The sequence below is a fragment of the Caloenas nicobarica genome, chromosome 4 (assembly GCF_036013445.1).
Source record: "Caloenas nicobarica isolate bCalNic1 chromosome 4, bCalNic1.hap1, whole genome shotgun sequence".
Taxonomy (NCBI): Eukaryota; Metazoa; Chordata; class Aves; order Columbiformes; family Columbidae; genus Caloenas; species Caloenas nicobarica.
Window position 1 is genome coordinate 54999583 of NC_088248.1, and position 21969 is coordinate 55021551.

Genomic DNA, 21969 nt, shown 5'->3' on the forward strand with positions numbered 1-21969 from the left:
CAGCGGAGCGGTTAAAAACAGTTAAACCGCCGCTGCAGGGGACCAGCCGCTGCCGCCCGCACAGGAAGCACGAGAGAGGAAAACGGGCCAAGGCCGGGCGGGCGGCCGCACACGCGCCCGCGCACGAGCGCGAGGCGGCCGCACGGCCCCGCGCCGCCTCCAACGCCCGGGCGGGCCCAACGGCCGCGGCTCCCCCCATCGCCCCGCCCGTCGCGACTGTGACGGCAGCGCCGCGCGCCGGGCTGCGGGAGTTGGCGCGAAGGCGGCGGGGGGCGGGCGGCATGGAGCGGGAGCCGGAGCCGTCCCGCTAGCGAGATAAGCCGCCGCGGGCAGCATGGTGAGCGCGCCGCACCGGAGGGCCGCCGGCCTCCTCCTCCGCGGTTCTCCCCCGGGTGGGGGAGGAGGGAAGGGAGCGTTGCGCAGTTGCCGCGTCCCGCCGGCGGCAGGGCCCGATGGGTGTCCTTCCCAGCGCGTGACTGCAGCCCCGCGGCCGTTAAGGCCGTTGGAGCCCGGAGCGGGCCGAGCCCAGCCGGGGGTCCCTTCCCTGAGGGCGGCTCAGGTGCGGAGGCCCCGCGCTGTGGCGGAGCAGAGCCCGCCCGCCGTTGCTTCGTGGCGCAGCCCCGCTGGCGCGCTTCCCGCCGCTCCGCCCTGAGGGGCCGAGGCCCGGCTGCCCACGCGTGCCAGCAAAATAAACCCCTGCCCGCGGAAATACCCACGATCGTGCTCTTGCCCCGCGGGGAAAACATCTGTGCCTCTCCAGCTTGCCTCCCCGAAACCGGGGGGGTGAATTAGGCGCGGCCCACGGGCTTGTCCGGGTGGCGGGAAAGCTGTCGAGCTAACCTCTGTCTAAACGCAGCCTGCCGGAGTTTTAACTCTTATTTAATTTCAGTATGAGCATACATTAGTGCCTTTTCTGCTGCCCAACTGGATGGTGCGCAATATTTGCAGAAAATTCAAGTGGGGAAAAATAACTTTAAAACCTAGAAGTAGATACTTGCTTATAAATGCTGAAGGATGCAACCCTCAGTAGGATGAAAAGAGTTGGTAAACATATATACGTGTGTGTGCTTTCCAAAGGACTGCTCACTGATGTAGCCATTACAAGATGGTACCCCCTCTTCACCTCTGGCTCAGATAAACTTGCTTCTACGCAGATGGAATCTCTATGCAGATGTTTTACTGGCGTGACTGCAAATGCTGTTCAAAGGCACTTAGTTTCCTCCTTTCCCATCTTCCTTGGACAAAGGCTTTTTCCCTCTACGTGTCTTCTGAAAGTCACACATCTCGCAATGGCTGGCATGTTCCTAGAAGGGAGGAAGACAGCCATTGTTCTGAGCAGAGGATGAGTTGCCTCAGCCCATTCCGTTTCAGTGCTGAAGAGAAGTATCTGTGCAGCCATGACTGCTGCAGCTGTGAAGATAGAGGCAAAAATACAGTGATGTTAGTAATTGGGTTGCCTGTTCTGTGTGTGCAATGACAGCACAAGCATATTGGAGTTTAATATACCCTTTCACACAGACTTTTTTTCATGTAGTGCCAAACATAAGTAGCCCCTGTCAGGTTGGTTCTGTAGCATTTTCTCAGCTGTGCAGATGTGTGTAGTTACACAATGAACTGATTTGTCCTGGAAGGGTTTTATTTTTTTACCCAGATGAGTGGCCTGACCCAGTTCCCAAGCAGAGAACTATACTGGTACAACTAAGTGTATGAATGACCAGGAGCAGGGGCTACTTGAGCTGCCTCTAGCTGAGAGAGACATTCATGTGGCCAGAGCTGTAGCATTGGCTGGTGCGTACTTACAACTGTGATACTGCTCAAAAGTACTGTGTAGTACCTGTGCTGCAGTTACCACTATTACTAAACATTAATTAAGTCTAATTATCCAGGCAAGTGCTACTGGTTTCACTGAGGTGATACTATAAATTTGATTTCACTTAGTGCGATTTTTCTGGACACACCATATGTTAGAGCTGATGTTTGCATAAAACTTACACTGAAATAGGCAGACTGTAAATAAATATTCTTTTGATGCGAGGCCCTCATGGACACACTTCAGAATACTTGAAATAAGGTGCATTGCTTTCTATTGCAGTCATTGAGCTAGGTTGGTGAAATTCAATTTTCTGTCTCTTATTGTATTTTGAGGTGGAAAATGAATTACATATTTGGAAAATACTCTGCCTTACTGGTCTTCTAAAAACTATTGTGGTTATGTTGAGCTGGTTCTGTCATGAAAGTGTTGGAATAATTGATCTTTGGTTTAGGATGCTTTTGAAATGCAGGGAAAAAAACCAGTATGGGGTGTTTATGAATCTTATAACGAAGTTTTTTGAGCTGAGTATTTACTGAAGTCTTAAAAGCCACCCTGACAAACTCTGAGTATCCAGTCTTTGTACTACCTAATATATAGGTTTCAGTTTCTATTCACGTTATTTCTCCTGAGTAAAACAGACAGATACACATCTTTCAAGACAAAACTTGCAACCTACCATGATTGCTATGGTCTTCTATTATTGCATCAGATGGAGGATTTGAAGCAGTAGTCAAAACTGGCAAGAACTAGGTGGCACAGCTGTTACTGAGATCATACAGTTACTAAGAGAGCTCAGCAAGAACACAGCTTTTTAGGCTGTTCAAATGCTATGCATCAATTACTCCCTAATTTAGTGAGGGCAATCAGAAATTCTTACTTAGTTCTACCTCTTACTTAGGTGGAACTACTCAAAGTTACATTATCTTGTTGCTGCTGCTGAAGCAGCCATGGGAAGTCACACTAATATAGCCTTGCCTCTTCAATTTTAGCCTTCTGGGTAAGGGAACCACCTGGGACAGCCATGCTGGTGAGTTAACCTAACACTGTCAAGTCCACCTCTAAACCATATCTTTAAGAACCTCATCTACATGTCTCCATGTCTGTCCCTCCAGGGATGCTGACTCAACCACTTCCCTGGGCAGCCTGTTCCAATGCCTGACAACCCTTCCCGTGAAGGGTATTAGGAAAAACCTCTTCACTGAAAAGCAGTACACAAGGCTGATGACTCCTGTGTTTATTTGGGGAATGTCATGGAAGGAAACTTGCCAGTTACATTGGTACATGCCTTTCCTCATTTTAATGAGCACAGATAAAAGCCAAACATATGCAGTTCTTCAGCCTGGTGAACTCATATATCCATGGCATTATATAGCAATAAAGTGATCAGTATCATAGAATCGTAGAATAGTTTGGGTTGGAAGGGACCTTCGAAGGTCATCTAGTCCAACCACCCTGCAATGCGCAGGGACATCTTCGACCAGATCAGTTGCTCAGAGCCCCGTCCAGCCTGGCTTGGCATGTCTCCAGGGATGGGGCATCCACCACCTCTCTGGGCAACCTGGGCCAGCGTTTCACCACCTTCATTGTAAAAAAATTTCTTCTTCATGTCTAGCTTCAATCTCCCCTCCTTTAGTTTAAAAACGTCACCCCTTGTCCTATTGCACCAGACCCTGCTGAAATGTCTGTCCCCATCTTTCTTATAGGCCTGTTTTAAGTACTGAAAGGCAGCAATAAGGTCTCCCTGGAGCCTTCTCTTCTCCAGGCTGAACAACAAATAGATAAACCCAGAACAGAGGGAAGCATTCCTATTTGGGATCTAAGCTTATATAAGAGTTTATAAATAGTCTTCGCACTTGTAGAATGGGAATCGGTCTGATAGATGCTTCTATCACTTTGTTTCTGCATTTAGTTATGCAATTAATTAAGGATTTATCTGGCATCTCTTAATAAATGGCACGAAAAATCTGTCTCGTGATTCTTGGATAAAAGCTTCACTGAAAGATAACTTTATTGTTGCACTGTCACATACTTTTCTTCCAAGCAATTCTGAATTCACCATCTATTGGAGTCCAGCAGTGGCTAACAAGGATACTGTTTCTTCAGAAGAGCGGGATGGCTGAAGGAGGATTTATAAGTCTGAAGATTGAAGAAGATAGTGCATGGATGTCAATTTTCCTTTGTAGTTTAGGGCTGTGTAATTTAGTCGCTTGCAAGTAAATGGTCACTAAGGGAAATAAAAGTTTACTACCTAAATACAAACCTTTATTCAGAAATCTCTAGGTGGCTTGTGTGATTTAATATTCACAATATTTTCTGAAAAACTCCATAACACAATCATGTAACAATAAAAGGAAAAAGCTGCCATTTCTTGAGGGCTGAAGTGCAGTTTGTGCCAAGAGAATAGAACAAGTTGTGTTAACACAAGGAGGCAATTTTGGAATATGTAGCTGCTGTATCACCACAGTATTTTCAAAGAAAAAGTAGTATTTGTATGGATGGTCCTTTCTTAATACATGGGTAGAAGATGCTGCTTTGAATGAAAACCAAAACCAATTGTTTATTCTCATTTGACCTATTAATCTAATGAAATACTACCTGCATTATAAAAGATAGTAGCAGTTGATAGTCACCCACTTATTTTAGGTGTTTATGAAGTGATTTGGGGGAAAACAGCTTGTAAAGTTGACCCAGATTAGATACTATTTTTTAAAGTTTGAAGTGGCAGTTTAGGTCCTCTTTATAGCACATTAAATGTAGCAGGGCTTACAGCTATGGCATTCATTTTGTGAATTAAAGGTATTTATGAAGAGATAACTTGATATCTCATGAGAAGTGATGAGGCAGAAAATAATAATTTAGATGTTATAATTTGGGCCTTACCATTTCAGGAACTGTGATATTAAAATAGTGGAAGAAGCTGGGGCAGACAAGTCAACTCATGTATGTTCTTTATCAAGTCTGCATTTCATAAACCAGGATACAATGGTATTTCCTTGTATAAGTAAGTTTTTAAAAAATCTAATATTATTGCATATAGTGTTTGCAGAGCAGCTCACTTACTACTTAACAGTTTTTAGTTAGAACACTAGAATGGATAGAGCATTACTATTGATCTAAAATTGATTATTCTGCAAGTATTTTAAGCCTAAATGTAACAGCTATAAAATGAAAACAAAACTTTAAAGCAACTTTATTTTGCAGTTGTGTACTAAGTGTTTAAATTACTTTACTACATTAAAGATTTAAGAAGACTATGTTACCTTAAGCCTAAAATCAAATAAGTAATAATGATTGAGTGGTCTGGTCCATGAATCTACTTTGAGACTTTTTAAATAGATGCTTTTTTCAAACTTGTTAGCTATAGGTACCAGCAGTCAAAATTTCAGAGGTTATATAGTACTTCATGTATATTGTGGGAGTACCTGTGAAACAGCAGTGTTGAAAATTTATGCCTAAAGGCATAAATTCCATAGATTGAAGTGTGTGAAGTCTCATTGAGGAAGAATGCTTCTCAGTCTACTATTGTGTGTTTGCTGAATCCATATTACTATATGCAGGTAAAACAAAGAGTCTAAATTTTCACAGGAAACAACATTCCTGATTCTAGAAAATTGTTTTAAGCTATATGTATTAAATAAATCTATACATATCACGTATTTTGTCTATGCTTTCAAATTACGTATTCCATTGATTTTAAGCCCTATAGGCTCTAATAATCCAAATCCAAACTGCCAGGGAACTGACTGGTAAGAGAAAAGGAGCCTGAGGCACCCCTTCTTATCAGTTAGACTTTTATGGCGATTTCTTAAGAATTTACTGCTTCATTTGTAGTTCCCTGTGATAATGAGAAGCTACCCAGCTGAACTCTATGATGGGGAATAGTTATCATCTGAGTAGAATATAGTCCTGAGCCACACCCTTTACCTGCCATATATTTAGGCCATATGAGGTACTTTCTTTCTCTAAAATGGCTGCAACCCCTGGAGGTAGTGATACCAACAAGGTACGTGTTTTCTTGATTTCTTTTTAATAAAACCGAAGTACTAGCTTTTTTTCAACAGAAGTCAGATTTGGGTTTATGTGTACAGTAGTGCTTTTTTAAAAAGCGAAGCTTCAGCTGCTGACTTCATGGATTTAGAAAGCTTTTAATGGTTGTATTGTGGTCAGAAATAAGGTTATGAAACAGACCTTTTGGAGCTCTTAGTATTAAGTTATTTTCTTTGTTTAAATTTTAATCTGTTTCTTGCTGGCTAATTATTTTAGTAAGGTGAGAGCTGCTGTCCTAAACTTATGAGAAGGTGGAGGATACAGCATATCCCACTACTTGACTGCCTTCTAGCTCTTGGTGCTTTTCTGTCTGTCTACATTGGACATTACTTCATAGTTTAGTTGTTAATTGTAGCTACAGAAATACTTGGGGCTAGGTTTGTGATGATTAATTGGAAAAAAAAATAATTCTGATATGCATCCATCTTAAGTCACTGTATTTCATTGCTAGTAGAAATTTATTTTGAAGTGTGTATTGATGAAGATGTCCGACTAAGGGAGAAATAAACTCATTTTTCATTATTCAAAGACAAGAGAAAGGTGTTGTGGTCTCTGAGTAGCTATGCTTTAATTAGCTGGGCTTTGTTTTCTCAATTGTAAACAAAATTTCTAGATCAACATACTATAACAGAGGAAAGTAATTTAAGCACACTGCTGTTTTTTAGTGTCAAACTCCCACTTCTGTATTTAAAATCTTATGCATCTATTTTCCTTTTTACTAGGATATCCGGAAATTCTTTGGTGTTGTGCCTTCTGGAAAGCGACAAGAATGCGGGACCTTGAAAAAGAGTGAAAAAGTTAAGAACGGTGAAGGGCCCTCAAGTGGGAAGAAAAAAGGAAAGGAGACTAAGGTTAGTTTTGCTTTTTTTATTTGTGAAGTGCACGGTTTCTCTGATGTAGGATTGCTTGTATATCTAGCGTTTTTTAAAGTCATAGTTCTTCCCATATACTCAAGAAACAGACTGTATGTCACTTGTTTTTATAGGTAGGGGAGTAAGCTACCACTCTATTAACTTCTAGCAGCAAAACTTTGTAGGTGGTGAAGAAAATGGCTGATTTTCAGAATATTTGGATTGTAGGACAGAGGAGAGGTAGGTAGAAGTTATAATGGTTAGGTACTAATGTAGGTGCAATCTGATGCATTTGAAGTTATTTTAGCTATGGCCCACAGTTCTCTAAGTAGCTCTGCTTATTTAATTTTTAATTTGATTAAAAATTTGATGCAAATGGCGGAGGAGCCGACTAGGAGAGGTGTGCTGCTGGATCTCATCCTCACTAACAAGGAGGGTCTGGTTGAAGCAGTAAAGGTTGAGGGCTGCCTTGGTTGAAATGACCATGAAATGGTGGAGTTCAGGATCTCGTGTGGCAGAAACAGAATACCAAGCAGAATTGCAACCCTGGACTTCAGCAGGGCCAACTTTGGCCTTTTCAAGCAATTGCTAGGGGAAATCCCACGGAGAAGGCTGCTTGAAGGTAAAGGGGCCCAAGATAGCTGGTTAGCATTCAGGGACTGCTTCTACCAAGCTCAAGATCAGAGCATCCCGACACATAGGAAGCCAAAGAAGGGAGCCAGGAGACCTGCTTGGTTAAACAGGGAACTGCTGGGCAAGCTCAAGTGGAAGAGGAGAGTTTACATATCATGGAAGGAGGGGCTGGCCACTTGGGAAGAATATAAGGCTGTTGTCAGAGGATGTAGGGAGGCAACTAGGAAAGCTAAGGCCTCCTTAGAAATAAACCTGGCGAGAGGGGTCAGGGGTCAAGGACAACAGAAAGAGCTGTGGCAGATAAAACTAACACCAGAGGCAATGTAGGCCCACTGATGGATGGGGTGGGTGCCCTGGTGACAGAAGATACAGAGAAGGCAGAGTTACTGAATGCCTTCTTTGTCTCTGTCTACTCTGCTGGAGGCTGTCCTGAGGAGCCCCGTACCCCTGAGGCCCCAGAGGAAGGTAGGACAATGGAGGAGTTTGCCTTGGTTGATGAGGGCCGGGTTAGGGAGCAGTTAAGCAATCTGGACATCCATAAATCCATGGGTCCAGATGGGATGCACCCGCGGGTGCTGAGGGAGCTGGCTGAAGTCATTGCTAGACCACTCTCCATCATCTTTGCCAAATCTTGGGAAATGGGAGAGGTGCCTGAGGACTGGAGGAAAGCAAATGTCACTCCAGTCTTCAAAAAGGGCAAGAAGGAGCACCTGGGTAACTATAGACCGGTCAGCCTCACCTCCATCCCTGGAAAGGTGATGGAACAACTTGGTGCCATCTCAAGGCATATCAAGGATAAGAAGGTCATTAGTGGCAGTCAGCATGGCTTCACCAAGGGGAAGTTGTGCTTGACCAACCTCATAGCCTTTTATGAGGACATAACAAGCTGGATAGATGGTAGCAGAGCGGTGGATGTGGTCTACCTTGACTTCAGTAAAGCATTTGACACCGTCTCCCACAGCATCCTCACAGATAAACTGAGGAAGTGTGGACTGGATGATGGGGTAGTGAGGTGGACTGCAAACTGGCTGAAGGAGAGAAGCCAGAAAGTTGTGGTCAATGGGGGAGAGTCTGGTTGGAGGCCTGTATCTAGTGGAGTGCCTCAGGGGTCAGTACTGGGGCCAGTATTGTTCAATATATTCATCAATGACTTGGATGAGATAATTGAGTGTACTATCAGCAAGTTTGCTGATGACACCAATCTGGGAGGAGTGGCTGACACACCAGAGGGCTGTGCTGCCATCCAGCAAGATTGGACAGGCTGGAGAGTTGGGCAGGGAAAAATTAATGGAATATAACAAGGGCAAGTGTAGAGTCTTGCATCTGGGTAGGAACAACCCCAGGTTCCAGTATTAGGTTGGGGAATGACCTATTAGAGAGCAGTGTAGGGGAAAGGGACCTGGGGGTCCTGGTGGACAGCAGCATGACCATGAGCCAGCACTGTGCCCTTGTGGCCAAGAAGGCCAATGGCATCCTGGGGTGTATTAGAAGGGGGGTGGTTAGTAGGTCGAGAGAGGTTCTCCCTCCCCTCTACTCTGCCCTGGTGAGACCTCATCTGGAATATTGTTTCCTGTTCTGGGCCCCTCAGTTCCAGAAGGACAGGGAACTGCTGGAGAGAGTCCATCACAGGGCAACAAAGATGATTAAGGGAGTGGAGCATCTCCCTTATGAGGAAAGGCTGAGGGAGCTGGGTCTCTTTAGTTTGGAGAAGAGGAGATTGAGGGGTGACCTCATTAATGTTTAAAAATATGTAGAGGGTGAGTGTCATGAGGATGGAGCCAGGCTCTTCTCAGTGACAACCAATGATAGGACAAGGGGTAATGGGTGCAAACTGGAACACAAGAGGTTCCACTTAAATTTGAGAAGAAACTTCTTCTCAGTGAGGGTAACAGAACGCTGGAACAGGCTGCCCAGGGAGGTTGTGGAGTCTCCTTCTCTAGAGACATTCAAAACCTGCCTGGACGCCTTCCTGTGTAACCTCATCTAGGTGTTCCTGCTTTGGCAGGGGGATTGGGCTAGATGATCTTTCGAGGTCCCTTCCAATCCCTAACATTCTGTGATTCTGTGAACAGTGCTAGGCCTCCCTGAGAGTGACCATTTTTCAATGCAAACAAAGCACCCCAAACACGTGGACAGCTGATACTGCCACGGGGCAGTCACTGTGAGTCAGGTCTGAATCAGCACATAAAGTCATCTCCCTGCCATAAACATGTGTTGGCCCCTTCCTTGGTTCCTGGGTGCGCAGGAAGCATCAGGCTTGGAGTCTTGAACAGAGTGTTCTGCATGCGCTCAGACTACACCTGAGGGGGCCCAGGGACACTGTAGAGTTACGCTTTGTCTTCACGCAATGGCCTTTTAATTTCTAATGAAATCTTGTATGTTTTCTTTCATTTTTGCTCTTTTTGTTGAACACTGAGGTCCCTTCCAATCCCTAACATTCTGTGATTCTGTGAAGTAAGGTGAAAGTCTGTGATGTAGCTGCTCTCTGTTTTTAAACCCCTGTAGAGGAAACAACACTGCCTTTCTTGGATGTGGTGACCTATGTAAACCAGTTGCAAAGACCAAATTCTGTAAAATGACGGATTAAAATAGGATCGAGTTCTAGTCCGGGAGGACTTTTCGTATTAATCATCTGAACTGGTATATAAAAAAAAAAGGAGTGGCTAAAGAGGGCTTTAAAATCAGTTAGAGAATAGAAGGATTTCTAATAGGATGGAATGTTTAATATGAAGCATGACAATGAAGAAATAAGATGTTACTTAAAAAAAATAGGGTATATAATTTCATTGTCTCAATGTGAAAATAAAGGACCATTCAGAAGAACTGAAAGACATAGCAATTGTCTTATAGGATCAGTTATTTTTACTTTGCATTTCTCTAATTATATAAAGGAGTTAACAGATTTCAGATTAGAATTGAATGTGGGTTATAAAACATGCAGTTATGTTTATCTAGAAATATATTTTGAGAAGCATTTACAGCTGTTCATGGCTATAAAAAAGCACAGTTGGTTGTTTGGTAGGCCCAGGAACCTTCCTACATGTGCGGCTTGTGATTTTTCTAAATATCTAAAATTTGTAAATGTCTTTAAAAAAATAAAATTCCTTGAGACAGCTTAATACTAGCTGCTGCTAGGTAGAACATGTTTGTTGACTGTGACCATTGGTGCAAGCTGTTACAGTAATTGCACTGCTTAATGGGGGAGAGGAGAAGCTGCAAGCAGCCAGGATGCTGAATAGGAAATCAATTGAGCTTCAACTGTTGCGTGTACTTTTTTCTTTTTCAATTGTCTGTATTTTAGTCTGAAGTTACATCAAATTCTGGTGGCTATAGCGATGCCATATCCAGAATGGAACCAAAAGTGAAAGCTGAGTTCCATACAAGTGACTTACTGGCCTGTATAACCTATGTTTCTGGTGGGACCGTGCAATTTATTTTTTGGATTAAAAGCTGGAAGGGACTCAAAAAATCTGTTTGCTTTCTGTTAACTGGCATTAAACTGGAATATTTATTCCTAATCATCTTTGGTTTGCTGAAAGCATGTTTAGCTTTACTACTACAGTTTCTTCCTACTTTCCTCTGCCCTGTACCTTCCTCCCCCTCATAAGTAGCACAAGACTCTTTGTAAACTTAGATTTTTTTTTTTTTAACTGATATTATTAGAATTAATTTGAAATTCATATTTGAATATTTAACTGAATAAAGGCTGGAAGGACCTCTTTACTGGTTGCACTAATGGACTGTTACTCTTAGGTGAATAATTCACCCAGTGAAGATGATTCCAAACAAAAGCGGACAAACAAGAAAAGGAGAATAATCTACGATTCAGGTAGCGTTCACAGTTGTTTCCGATTGTTCCTTTGTATCTTTTGCATCAGTATTAAAGGTCAATTAGGTATATGGTACATCTGAAAGAAAGCTGTGGTTTGGGTTTTTTTATTAAATGCAATTAAAAACATTTTTCACAGTATTGCTGGATAGCTAAATATATTTGATAATAATAAGAGTGCAGTGTGTGCTATGCATGTAATACACGTTGCAAAGTAGCTTTTAATAAAGCCTGTTTAAAACAAAAACCAAACCCACAAAAAAAAGTTCAGATAGTAAATTCTATCAAGACTCCACAACTTTTTTTTTTTGTTGTTATGAAGATGTATATAAATTGTGGAGGGTTTTAGGTTTCCTATTCTGTTAAATAAATAACATCCTATGCTGGGTACAGGAGAGGCTCATCATATACTTTAATTTCATGTTCCTGTTTGTTGTGTGAACATAATATAGGAGATTGTTTTAAAAGGCTAACTTGTGTTTCCATATGTATCTTTCTCTATTAAAAAGATCTAGTAACTGTTCATGCTATAGTTTTAAATTTACAGTATGGAACACACAATATAATTTAAAGCACTGCTATCACATTTAAAAATATCATTTGGAATATTATAATAAGGGAAAGCCCTTTTATAGGACTCGTCTTAACAACAACAACCCAAAAAGCAGCCCCCCCCAACAAACAAAAAAACCCAACCCAAACCCTTGCTTGTTAAGTTAGTTTAATTTAAAAGCTGGAAATTTCTATTTTAATATTTCTGAGCTGTTACGTCATTTAATGCCTCTTTGATTGGATTACGAATCTTGAATAGTATAAATAAAACTGTAGAAAAGATGGCAGGAGTTTCTACAATTTTTTGACTCCTACTGAAGTCAGCTTGAATTTTTAGAAGCAACCTTCTTAACAATAGAATATTGCTTCTCTTGTAGAAGAAAAAATGATCAGACACGTTTGCCAGAACAATGCTATTATATCTAGAAAAATGTGTTTGAATCTTCAGATAAATTGTTCTATAAAAAGTTCCTGTTTAACAGTGAGGAATAGCAGTAGGTAGAAATATTTCTGCATTAGAAGGTAGAGTACAAAAGTAGTATATAACTCAGCTGCTACCTTTAAGCTGCTGACATTGTCTAGACGTTTTGCAGACTCATCTATATTAAAAGTTTGTGGTGGTGTGGGGTTTTTTTGTGTGTCTGTGGTTGTTTTTTTGGATTGGATGTGGTACTTTGACAGTTGCATTCCTTTTTGGAAAGGTTTTTATACAAGCATAGCAGTTCTTGGAATAAGTAACAGAATGTTTCTTGTTATGTAAGCAAAAAAACACTGTCCAGACTGAGTTCTGACCAAATTCTCATTTAGTTATGTGTATGGTGGAATAAATAATCGCCAGGCTATTAGCTGATGGAGAAAAGCGAAGCTGTGCTCTGTCCTTCCATATATCTTATCACTCAGTTGAATGTATGTGGACACGTATTAACTGATGTTGCATGATCTGTAACTTAAAGCCTGCATGTATGTGGAGGAAATATACATTTATGTTATGGTCAAAATACAGATTCAGAAGAGGAGGTGCAGTCAGCAAAAAAGTCCAAGAAGCCATCTGAGAAAAAAGCAGCTACTTCAAAGCTTGGTAAAGTTCTGAAGCGGGATCCTGTTGTTTATATTTCAGAGACAGGTAATGGAAGAAACATTGTTAGATGTTCAGCTGTAATGGGGTGGATTATGTTACAAATGGGATAGATCGTTTGACTGATATACTCTTAAATATGACCATAAAACGTAATATTGAGAAAAGCAAATTATGTTTAAGGAAAACAAGCTAACCAAAAGTGCTTCAGAAGTTTAACCTCAAGTACTGTAAAGTCAGGAGCAGGGCAAAACTGAGGTGATGCTGGGTAGTGGCTTAGGTTGATTTAAATAGGCGTAACATTTCATGAGCTAACACTTCCTTGCTTAAGCATATTCCATAGATTCCTGGGAAGGAGTTAAGCAAAAGAAGTATTATTAATATCGTTGAACTGCTCACTAGCAGAGTTTGCGAAGTGACTGTTGGTTAGCCATGCACAGGCTTGAAAACCTGGATTTTTATTTTACTTGGTATATGACTTTCTTTGATGTTGGTAACTTCAAAGTTCTTGGGGTTTGTGTTTTACTTCCTTATCAACATAAACAATTTTTTTGAAAAAATGTTGTTGTTTAGACTTTTAGGAAGAATTGGAATTGGATAAACCACGTGTAACAAACTTGCATTATACATTTTATATACCAAATTATACAATACTTCTTAGTTGTGGATTTGAGCCTTCTCAATTTTTGAGCTATTTTTGCTCTTGGGGAAAGGAGTGAGTGTAATTAACAATTCTTGATCACTTTTTTTGTAGCCTGCTGAAAGAAATTGTGGCGGTGATTAACTTCAAAGCTCTCAGCAGAGTTTTGTTTAGATTTAGTCTCCTTTAGAAGCTATAGAGTTTAACTAAAAACACAATCTTAACTCAAGCCTTAAGTACCATTCAACTGAGCACAGAGGGCAAATTCTGTCAGTTTGAAGAATCTTATGCATTTATTTGTTTTCATTGTTTGTGTGGCTGTTCCTCAAACATGTTTCCTTCCTGGCTCTAAACCCAAATATTGATAGTCATTTTCTGTTGCCCCCCCCGCCTTTCCCTGTGTTAATTCTATCATAAAGAAATTTTGTTTCCAATTGCTTACTTGATATTGTGCGTTTCCTCTACTAAATTTGTGATCACACAGAATGGTTGGGGTGGAAGGGACCTCTGGAGATCATCTAGTCCAACCCACCTCTTAAAGCAGGTTCACCAGAGCACTTGGATTCTTAGAAACTGTGATAAAATTAGCAGACTGGAATCCAAACCTATTTAGATAAAACATGTTTTTAAGTTAAAACATGTTTTTAAGTGTTAGAATTCCAGGAGTAGTTCTGTAATATCCCTTTGAGTTTTAGGGTAAATATTTGGAAAAGCGGACACAGTCCCTGTGCATAGCATTTTTTTGGTAGGATCATTGCTGAACATAAACGCTGCCTCCCTATAATCATACCATGTATTTTTTTTTTTAAAAGGATTGTTTGTTGCAGTATCCCATTAGAAGTGTGGCTCAGCTGGTTTTTTTTTCTCTATACCTTCCTCGTCCTGAGGCTCTTTACAGAATCGTTGTTTCTAAGATGGTTTGTGCTTATTTTACCTGTCCTAGATATTTGACCTGGCATTTAGCTGTACTATGTCACGTATTCATATAAGCTTAATTTTCCAAACTATCCTGAACAAGTTATTATATCTATCTTTTTTGTCCTTTTACTCAAAACTTTGTTTCCTTTGACAGTTTTGCCAACTATTCTTTCCCAATTAAAAAGGATCTTTAATAGCATTGATCGCGGAGTAGATAAATGATCAGATTCCTGGGCAATAAACAGTATATATTTAGGTTCATTATGCAATTCATGGTGGTGTAATCAAGTTTTGCTGCATGGGAACACTGGTCAAGGTTATTAGTGAAATCCCTGAAAACCACGGCTCAAGGTTACTCTTATCTAAAGAGTCGTAAGTACATGCAGGGTTGACTTAGTAGTCTATGACTAAAACAATGCCTTTATAACCTTGAGATGTAATGCTTGAATTTTGTTTATATTTAATTTGTATAAATTATTTCTTCAGATTAATTGGGCTGTCAATCTGAGTGTGTTTTAATGGTATTGATATGGCTATTGGCTTGAGATAAATATGTTTTACAATAATAGGAATATACAAATAGTAGATAGAAAAGATCCTGATGATATTTGTAGGCATTTGTCCTTCTCTTGTTTTTTAGTGTTACACAGCTGAAAACTTAAGAATATGCTTGTTGGACTTGCTCAAAAGTCAGGATCTCATTCTCAAGTGTTCTGCCAGTGGCAATCTGTTCGAAAGGGCCTTTTGGCACCAAGTAGTCAGTAGAAGCTTGGTAGTTAATTGCCTTAAGCTATTTTTCAATTTCGTTTGAAACTTCCTTCCTGTTGCTCAAATTTCTTTTCAGCTCTTTTGTGTAACTATGTGGGATACAGCTTTCTTGAAGAATATTGGGGGAATTAACTTTTTGGTTTGTATAAGAGTGGATTGATGACTTTATCATGTTGCTTTGTTTCTTACTAGCTTGGGAAGTTGCCTTTTTTTTAAAAAAAAAAAAAAAGGAAAAAAGAGAACAGTTGCTCTCTGTAATTCTATACGAAAGACTTTGTTATTATTGAAACAAATGTAATTTAAATAAGCATTTACTTTACTGATGGCCAAAGATAATGTGAAGTAATTCGAATAGGTAACAAGGGGAAAAAAAGAGCCTTTTTTTGTTGATTGGCCAGTATTAGTGGATTGTGAAAAAATCCAAACGTTTGTTGTACTTGTTAAAGTAATGCTTTGTTTAACTGTTTAATGAAGTATGGAACCTTGAGCTCTATTTGTGAATGTACTTGCTGAATATAGACTCTTATAATATAGACAATATTGAGGGGTGTGGAGAAACAAACAAAAACAACAGAAAAGATCAGCTAAGGTCTAGTACTGGTGGTCAAAGGAAGTCCCCACATCTGAATACTCGTTCAAATGAACAGTAGATTGTTAGTAAATAAGCACATCTTATTCTGAAACATTTCATATGGGAATAAAAAAATCGTCATGCTTACTTCCTGGGCAACACTAGCATTGCGTATGTGGATGGAAATTGCTATACTTATGCAAAAATGCGTGAAGGTGATAAATAACCTCTCTGCGTACCAGCTTTCTTCCAAAGTGTTTGTATGAAAGGTCAGTTGGGAATATGTAGTTGAACCTTAAGGGAATTTGACTTGAAGTGCATGTGAGGAGTGAGACCACAGTCTCTGGCAGAAATCCTATGAAGAAACAGGGACTGGTGTTGCAGAGGACAGAGTAAAACGCATTTAGGAGCGAGCCCTGTTCAAATTGATTTGGTGAAGTCTGGCAATATCAGCAGTACAGCATAAGGGTCTTGTAATGGTAAGTGTGCTGTTGTACTCAAACTCTTAGGTGGTGAGAGGAGTGTTGTACCAGTATAGTAAATGTACACTAGTATCTGGCTGCTTTGGTCTGGAGTTGCCTCTCTGAATAGGGGAGTAAGGAGAAACTGGAGGTGTAGATGAAATAAAATTTAGTCTGAAAGATGTGATCTTTATTTTCTCGCAAAATCTAGGATAACAGAAATACTGAGCAATAAATGCGGTAACTGAATAAAAAATGAAAAGAGTTGATTTATCAGAAAGCAGAATGTTTGCCATAGGATTACTTTGTCAGCCTGTATTTCAAACATGGCAGGGCGTGAAATAAATGCATTACAGTTTAATCTCTGTAACAACTGCTGTTAGATTTTAAGTTTTTAATAATGGGCATGTTGTTGCACTTATTTTTACAAGTACCTGGTCATCTTTTAGTACTTTTTGGAGGCATGTTAAAAGATACTCTGGTCAACCAGCTCGCTAGCTGTAGTACTGAGCTGTTCTCTTGATGTGTTTGGAGTGCAAATGTTTTAATAGTCAACTTATTTTGAGGAAACTGTCTGGAAAAATAATTTTAATATCTACTTAATTCTTGTTCCTTCTTTTAAAAAATGGCTTCTGTGTGAAAGCTATTGATTCTGTTGGCTATTTTAAATATTTTTAAAGCCCAAACTATTCTTAATCTGTTTAGAAAAGGAAACAGGTTTCTTTTCAATATGATTTTTTTTTTTAATAGAACTGTCAGTGTTTGGGCTGCTAACATGTATTGATTTTAGTGGGAAATACAATGGCATAAAATACCACTTTCAATAAGAAAACTTCAGGCATGTAGCAGACTAGACATGTGAGCTTCTTAAACAGAGGCATCGATGGCTCCGTGTGCTGTCACTCTACATTATAAATTAAGATGAAATGAATAATTTTGCCATTTAATTTGCATGCCAGAATCATTGCTTTTTAATCCCTTTCCTTGGAAAGCAGTATGAAGTGAATTCTCCTTTTTCTGGTAGCTGAATGCAGAAGTTACCCTGGATAAGTGTACTAAATCTATTTTAAATGAAGGAACTGAGATGGTATCGTTAATCTGATCACCTGATAGTTCTGTGGAGATACCTATTCTTGTAAGCATTATACTCTTCCATGACTACAATGAGCACTTTTATTGGGTTTTCTTGTAATTTTTTGGTTGAATTTTTGCATGCTTCTGGTAGTACAGTGGAAAAATTCCATGTCTTTGCTGTGAACTAGCAGCTTGCAATGAATTGCACATATGCAAGCTGGTTTTTATTACAGAAATACAGAGAAATATGCACATAATATAAATATATTAAGTACCTTGAGTGTTTACCTTTTATATTTCTTGGAACTTAATTGTATGTCTTCAGTGTTGTGTGCCTAATCTTTGTTGTGCATCCGTGGTGTGTTCCAGCTAAGCCCAGATTATTTTTTTCTCCCACTGATACTTTGACTCCTTGTGCGATCAGTGTGGTGAAACACAAGAGGGATGTTTTGCTGGGTATTTACGTGCACATGAGAGCAAGGTGACTGATGGTCACAACACTGTAGGTAGTACAGGGAAGTAGAAAATGATATCTCAAAAGCAGAGCATTTAGGAAATCGTAGTGTAGGCACACAGCAATTTCTATGGGAAGTGTGAGTATTTCATTTGTAAAGAGTTGCTATAATTGGTTTTGCAGACAAAAATTGTTTACTTCAGTTTAAATATCTTCAGCCTTCTCTTATATTTTAATGCTCCCGAAACTTCTTTCTAAAGATATTTTTTAATAAGTATACATATTTGACTTGGAATTTTATTTGGGATATACTGGACAAAAGGGTATCAAAGGCTATGTAGTTTGGCACTGAAGTGTATAATTACAATTAGACACGGCAGTTATTGCATTGAGGTCTTGGATCCCAGAACCTTTTTCACTTCAAGTGAAAAATGTGACAGAAGCAAATTCTTGAAGTTATGTTTGATAATTGTACAATCCAAATGTAAATTGATGTCAGAGGTGTAAAGCTGGAACAGTTCTGTTAAGCTTTATATTTTATAATGGCATGGAACCTTGACATGTCGATATAGGCAAAGCGCTAACAATTGTGGTTTAAAGTGCATGTTTGTAGTACATCTAAAATCAATTAGCTTGTTGAGAAATGACACATCTAAATGACTGTACTCACCAGTTTTTGAAATGTAGGTTGCAACTATTGTGTTTTTAAACAAAGAAGAAAATGGAAAAAAAGAAAAATGTGCTTTGCTAGTCACACATAGCATTTATTATTTTTGGAGCGAGTTACAGGGGTTGAGTTTGAATAGTCTTGCTGGCTTTATTTGAGAAGTGGTGGTTCTCTTAAAAATATTATTCTTAAATCTTTAAGCAAAAGGTGAATACAAAACTCGGTCCTACCAAGTGTTGAGACTGTTGAGTACTGACCAATGCATATTTAAAATAATCAAAACCTGATACAATGACTTATTTTCATACAAATGCTGTTTCTTCCACCCTCAACTTTCACTTGGACAGCAATAGCTGTTGCTCTGGACTGCAAGTTCTTTAGGACAGGAGTGGTTTTAAATACTAGTACAGGTGTGGTGCCATTGAAACTGAAGAATGTTCAGAATATTGTCATTTTATACAAATAACGTAGATTTAATGAATTCTGGATAGGATGTAGTCCTTTAGCTCCATGTAGAAAATCCTTGTGTAGTAGACTACAAACACCCATTTAACATAATGTATCGTAATAACTGTGAGTTATTTGTAACCTGTAGATGCCCTGCCTATATTTGAAGTTGTTTTTTTAACATCATAGTAAGAGATTGTCTCTGCCTTAAAAATTTTGCATTGTAAACAGAATAGGAAGCAGGGAATTTTTTTATACTGATGAGGAAGTCAACAGTACAGAAATAATAAATGAGGATGAACAAAATATTTTGCTCTGAAGGCCATCCTGTGCTGCTTGTCACCATTGTCCTTTCCTGCAATAGACTGCTGCTTTTTTTAGATGGGCCTTTTAAAATTATCTGATTTAAACAAACATTGAAAAGAGCCTAGATAATTTTGACAGAGCTCAGGGAAGAACTGCACGTGTTGCTGTGTAATCAGCAGGTGAAACCCTGTTGAGAAAGGGTGAGGATAGGAAAGAGGAAGAGGAATAACAAACTGTTACAGGTGGGCTGCAGACATTAGTTATTTAACTTAATTGTGCTACTGCTAAAACAGGATATAAAATAAAAGCCAGATGTGCTTTAATGTTGTGGAATAGTTCTTAACCCACCCCAGGATTTAACAGTTGTTTGTTGCTAGGGAAGTTTGTCCTTGTGCATTACCTGGCATAATAGGTCCCTGTTTCACGTCTAAGTGTTTGCATTTAAAATAATTAAAAGCAATCTCCTGGTTGTCATGCCTGTCTGTTCCATTAATCACATGATTAGCTTTCTCTTTGACACATCTGCTTGATTTCCAGAGAACTCGAGTAGAATAGGTTGTCTTGACTTATGTTTGTAATTCAGAGCTAATCTTGAAAAGAAACCCAAATGTGTATGCTTAGGATATTTTTTTTTCGTGGTATAGTGCGCACACACAAAATGTGTTGATGTAAACAGGAAAAACTGTTCTTGGAATAGTCTCGTTCTTTTATACAATGATTTTTTTGCAACATATACTTAATCTAGTTGATGGTAATATTGATTCTTGTTTCTTACTCTGTGAATTCCATGCCCCCATGTGAGGCTGTCTCAAGTGCTCACCTAGCAGTTGCTATAAGAATGCAATTAGAGTACAATTTTTATAAGCTAAAATCAGAATTTTCACCTTTATTTTCCCACTAATTATTGGCTTGCTTGTATGAGTGAGAATGCCTCTCTCCTTTTCCAGGTTGTGTGTTGAGAAACACTGACCTGAATAGTCCAGCAGCGATACTAGGACTCTCTTGATGTTTAAGTTGTAAATGAAGTCATCTTCATGCTTGTAAGGAAACTGCGAGTGTACAACTGATTAACTTTGCTGTCACTGCTGGGGCAGTAGACATGCCTGAGCAGTTTGTTCGAGGAAGAAGTGTTAAGGTTTTACTGAAAAAGTCGATACTCTTAGTACTGGAAACAAGGGAGATCAGGCAAATTTGTGATGCGCTTATGAATTTCCTGAACCTGGGATGAAACTGTAGCCTGAGTATCTATCCCCTAAAGCATCTTCTGAAACCCACTTAATAGAGCCGGGTGGTTTTGTTTTGTAATTACCACTTTCATATTCTCATTCTGCCTTTTCTGTATTTAATCTGTAGACAACAGTTCATAAGTGCTGTGAGTCTCTTGTCCTTCAGCCACTGCCTGCAGTCAATAAATGCTTCTAATGCTGTTGTTTCTAGGAAGGACCTAATTAAAGCAAAGCTCTGTTTATTGTTAGTACTTAGCACTGGCATCATAAATGGCTCAACTCTGCATCTTTTTTAATTAAAAGCTAATTATGTTTACTCTGCTGCTTTCTACTTGAGAGAAAGCAATATCCTGTTGTTATTTAAATGGTTACGGGTGAATAATGAAAAAAATCAATATTGCATCCAGACCTTCTGATAACAATAGTGATGAGTAAAGGTTCTTTTCCAGCATGGAACAGTCTCCTTAGCTTAAGAAAAGTTGGGAGCAGGGGGACAGAACAGAATTCTTGTCTTCTTTCTGAGATAAATAAGTGTAATTACATCTGCATTAACTGTTGATTTCCAGCAGTAGGTACATTTTACTCCTGCAAATGTATTTTTTTTGTTAAACTGTAACATTTAAAAGAAGCAAAAATATTGCTGAAATTAAGTTTGAGATAAGCAGTCTCCTACTCAGACCTCAAACTATTGTAAATTGGGAGCCTAAAGCATCTAGCTTCCAAATCTCCCAGATAGGTAATGGTTTGTTAAATTGAGCTAAATGGCAGTAAGAGATTTACTGCTGCCTGGGGAAAGTATATCATGTTGAGAATAGTAAAGATTTCTGCTGTCAACTGGGGGACTTGGGCTTGAATTTTCTCTTCCGTATATTGCTTTGTGAATTGAATTGGCTGAAATGCCACTTTCTTTTAGATAAATGTTTATCTTTAGGCATTCTTGGTTTAACTGTTGAAGCAATTTCCTCCCTTACAGATGTATCTTTGTTTTATTTTTCTCTCTCTGAACTTGCTCTCCCAGGAATAGTCAGGATCCCTCTCTGTGCTTGTTATATTCTGTTTAGTGAGTGCTCAGTAGTAGAAAGTTCCAGCTGATGCCTAAACCACTCTTGTATTGCCATATATTGAGAAAAGGTGAAACAACAAAAAAAATTCCCTCTATCTAGTATATAACAAAAATTACAGATGACACATAACATCATCTAAACTTAGGAAGTGATTAAGAAACTTTTGTATGAAAAGAAATATGGGAGCTTAAATTAGACATGACTGGAAAATGATTTTTTTTTTTTTAAATAATACTATCAATTTAAGTTCAGTTATAAAACAGATGTTTGGAACATTCTGTGTTTCATATGTTGAGAGAGTGTCTGCAACATCTCTATTTTGAGAAAAGTAGAACCAGCCTTCAGTTAGAGGCATGTAAATGAGACAGCCTCTGTTTCTGTTCCTCTCAAGTATTTGCGCTTTATTCTTTCTGTGTCTAATGTTCATTTTAGGGATTTTCTTGCAGTTTGCTTCTTAGCCTTTGCACACTTTGAGGTTTCTAAAAGCTTTCACAAAAAAGTGCTTTTATCACTAATTGAGAGTTTGCCCAGTGGTGTTTGTTTCTGTGCTGTCATATTAATCTAATCATTTGG

At 39.3% G+C, this 21969-nt stretch overlaps 1 protein-coding gene across 1 annotated transcript in view; it reads left to right on the forward strand.

The window, feature by feature from the left end:
• Positions 1–245: 245 nt before the first annotated feature.
• RFC1 (replication factor C subunit 1) overlaps positions 246–21969 on the forward strand; it is a 41180-nt gene continuing 19456 nt past the window's right edge. The window contains exons 1-4 of the mRNA XM_065633147.1: positions 246–337; positions 6583–6711; positions 11098–11173; positions 12729–12848. Coding sequence (XP_065489219.1) covers positions 335–337; positions 6583–6711; positions 11098–11173; positions 12729–12848 — 328 coding nt within the window. The 5' untranslated portion in view covers positions 246–334. The remainder of the gene's footprint in view (positions 338–6582; positions 6712–11097; positions 11174–12728; positions 12849–21969) is intronic.